The sequence below is a fragment of the Euprymna scolopes genome, chromosome 4 (assembly GCF_053919585.1).
Source record: "Euprymna scolopes isolate OS-2025 chromosome 4, ASM5391958v1, whole genome shotgun sequence".
Taxonomy (NCBI): Eukaryota; Metazoa; Mollusca; class Cephalopoda; order Sepiida; family Sepiolidae; genus Euprymna; species Euprymna scolopes.
This window is the reverse complement of record NC_136485.1, coordinates 78236443-78239903: the sequence shown is the minus strand read 5'-3', so window position 1 is coordinate 78239903 and position 3461 is coordinate 78236443. Positions and strand designations below refer to the sequence as shown.

The 3461-nt window shown below is 35.2% G+C and overlaps 1 protein-coding gene across 4 annotated transcripts in view; it reads right to left on the bottom strand.

Moving 5' to 3' along the window:
• Positions 1–690: 690 nt before the first annotated feature.
• Positions 691–3461, bottom strand: part of LOC145268446 (opioid-binding protein/cell adhesion molecule homolog) — a 1056730-nt gene continuing 1053959 nt past the window's right edge. For all 4 annotated transcript variants that reach the window (XM_080124023.1, XM_080124014.1, XM_080124024.1 and 1 more), the window contains one exon: positions 691–992. In XM_080124023.1, the coding sequence (XP_079980149.1) occupies positions 874–992 (119 nt within the window). In that variant the 3' untranslated portion in view covers positions 691–873. The remainder of the gene's footprint in view (positions 993–3461) is intronic.

Below are 3461 nucleotides of genomic sequence, written 5' to 3'. Positions count from 1 at the left end.
AATAAAATATTTATTTTCATAACGTCCAAATTTAATTATTTGAATTTTGTATATATATATTTATCTTTACTTAAAATGTATTCTTCTAATTTATAAATATTCTATCGAGTTTTTATTCACTTTGTTACGGAGTTTCTATTTTTTCTCTTTAATTTTTCTTCCTATGCCTTATTACAAACAATTTAGTACTCATTTAGCCAGTATAATATATATAAATAACCTGGATAAGATATTGCGCATGTTAATGTTATATATATATATATATATATATATATATATATATATATATATATATATATATATATATATATACATATATATATATATAAATTTTTTTTTATGCATTTAGATATATATGTATATATATATATATATATATACACATTTAAACATGCACACATATATATATGTATATATACATATATCTATATATATATCTATATATATATATATATATATATATATATATATATATATATAAACATGTAAACATATACTGATATGTGTGTATAGCTAGCATTCTTTGTTTCTTAATAACACTGCCAGCAATGAGATGCTTTGTTTAACAGTACATTTTTGGAATGTTTTCCCTTGTCTTTCCAAATTTTCCTTCACATTCATCCTTTGTAACCAATTATCGCTCAGCTGGGAATGTTTGTCCCATTTTATATTGCATCGATATTTCTCATATTTTAGGTGGTAGCTTTTTCGTATTTTACTCAGTAAATCTAGAAGAAACATTTGCAGAAGTCCTAATTATATCAATAGTAATAATAGTAGTATTTGTAGGCGTTGTTTTTGCGACAGATATGTCGCTGTTGAAGAAGACAGAGAGTCAAACTTAAAGCTGGCCAGTAAGAATCATATGGTGTATTACTTCCTTCTTAATATGAGGAAACACATAAGTAAGTTTAATAATCCAGCGTAAAGATCCAGATGTTTTCCTGCGTTGCTCCTGTTGGCACGGGCTCTGCTGTCAGGATGGTTTGGACCTGTAAATAAAAATAACCACATGTAAGTAAGATGTTTCAATCTTTGTAAATTACAGGGTGAACAGAAAGTCCTTGGACCAATTCAAAAGTGGTTTATTAATAGAAAATTACAAAAATATAAATTAAACATGAATGAAAATTATAAGTTAGGACACCAAGAATAAATTCAAATTATTTATTTTCAATGTGATGTCCCTTCCTTTCGATTAGACGTTCAATTCTCTGTCGGCTGTTACCAACCGAGGCACGCAGCGTTTCCTGAGGTATTTTAACCTATTCACTCAGAAGAGATGTCTTTAAAGCATCAAAACTTGGATGAGCAACAGAACAGACCTTTGCCTCCAACAAAGACCACACCGAAAACTCCATGGGATTCAAATCAGGCGATGCAGGAGGCCACATCTCCTTACTCCAGAATCTTGGAAAATGACGTTGGCACCAGTCCTGAGTTTTTTTGGAGGTGTGAGATGGTGGTCCATCTTGTTGGAAGGTGAAAGGCTGATCTTTGAAGTGTGTCCTCATCTCTTCAAATGCTGGAACCAAAATATCGTTAATGTAGCGATCTGTGTTGATCTTAACCCCCTGCTCCACGAAAATCAGAGGCGACTTCCAAGATTTGGAGACTGCAGCCCACCCCATGAGGGAAGACGGCTTTTGTCGGCGGAAAACTACTCTCACGGAGTCATCAACGTTTGCTGAAGATTTTGCGTAAACTCGCTCGTTCTGATTGTTAACAGTCGCTTCACTTGTGAAGAGTTTTTCATAAGAAAAAACGATCTCTCGCTCTGCCGTGCCAGCCTTCAGTTCTCCAAGAAGAAGCTTTGCTCTTTCAAGTCTCTTGTGCTTTTGGGCAGGTGTGAGGTACTGCCTCTTTCTTATCTTGTAGGGGGACAGCTGGAGATCGTCTTTTACGATGATTCTCCTCGAGGTCACGCTCACATTCATGTCTTTAGCCATTTGTCTTGCAGATCTCTTCGGGTTCCTCCTTACCCTCTCTTGGACAGCTTTAATCACCTTCTTTGTTCGAGCAGTGCGAGGTCTTCCACACCTAGGACGGTCTTGAGATGGACCAAGTTTCTTAAATCTGTTCACAACATGGTACACGGTGGATTTAGCCACTTTCAAGAGCTTAATAATCTCTGAGTTTGTCCTTCCCGCGCAATGAAGCTGAATTATGGCCTCTCATTTGCTTATTTTTCTGAAAGTTTAAACGAAATTATTTTAATATTTTTGTTGAAAATAATTAGATCAATAGTTAGACTAAATACTTACTTTATTCGAAAAGAGAAAAAGTGATGTTAACAATATTTAATTTTAAAACTAAAAATGGTCCAAGGACTTTCTGTTCACCCTGTATATAGATAATTTTTAATTTTGATCTTTATGATTGCTATACACATTTTTGTTCATAGAAATCACCACTTATCAAGGCCCAGAGTCCACTCGAAGTAGTAAAGTGAACAATATAGTAATCGATAGTAATGGAAATTTAGTAAATTTGTTAACTTAAGTGGAACGGCTCATCAAGAACTTGTTAACATTGGACTTGAAGACAATCAGATTGTAATCAGCTTGAAAGCAGGAAAACGGCAGACAGTTCAACAGGGGTCCCCTTTTAAGGAATAAGGTTTGTTCATGGAATCTACGTTTAGGTTTAGGCGCAGATAATGCGTGGGGGCAATTATTGATAGTGTTTTCAGCTAGACGAGAGTTTCTTGTGAAAGTTTGGCGTGGAGGAACCAAAGATTGAAGCTAAGTCGAGCACTCACCATGAAAAAACGATAAAGCAATGGCTAACACGCAAAACATTTCTGTGAGATAGACGTTGCATGGCAGAGGAAAGGGCATCTCCAACGAGGCTACGAAGTCAATTGTGAACTATATCAAGACAGGATAAGCCCTTTCTAGAAGCTCCTGCTCAGATGTGACAGCAGTATTTCATCCTTGGACGTACCTGGCTCTTATATAGATAGTGAATTGCACCAGCAATCAGATATCTACTTGATCGATATAACGATCCAACTATTTTTCCAGTGGCTTTGCAACAGCTTTGAGATACGTGTTCTATTTCAGATCAGGAGTAAAGATCAAGCCAAACAGCTTGTCCAAACATAAGGTCTTCCCTAGGCGAGAACCATTCATTTCAATTGATGCCAGATAGGGATAAGAGCATTGATGATGTAAAGATAAAAAATTTGTTTTAGATGCATTAAAAGTAGCCACCCTCTCCTTTCCCCGTTGTACCACGCGCTCAAATTCAGAGGAGAAAGAACCTGAGAAAATTGGTCGTTTACGATCTAAGATGTGCTATTATAGATAGTAGTGCCATCAGCATAAATTCCTACGAATGATGAAAGGATGTTATCTGGAAGAGATGTGTTTTATAATTTTATCCATTAATTTGATAAAAGCGGTTTGAAATCGTACGATCTTTAAAAAAGATGCCATATAAGTACAAAAAGAATCAGT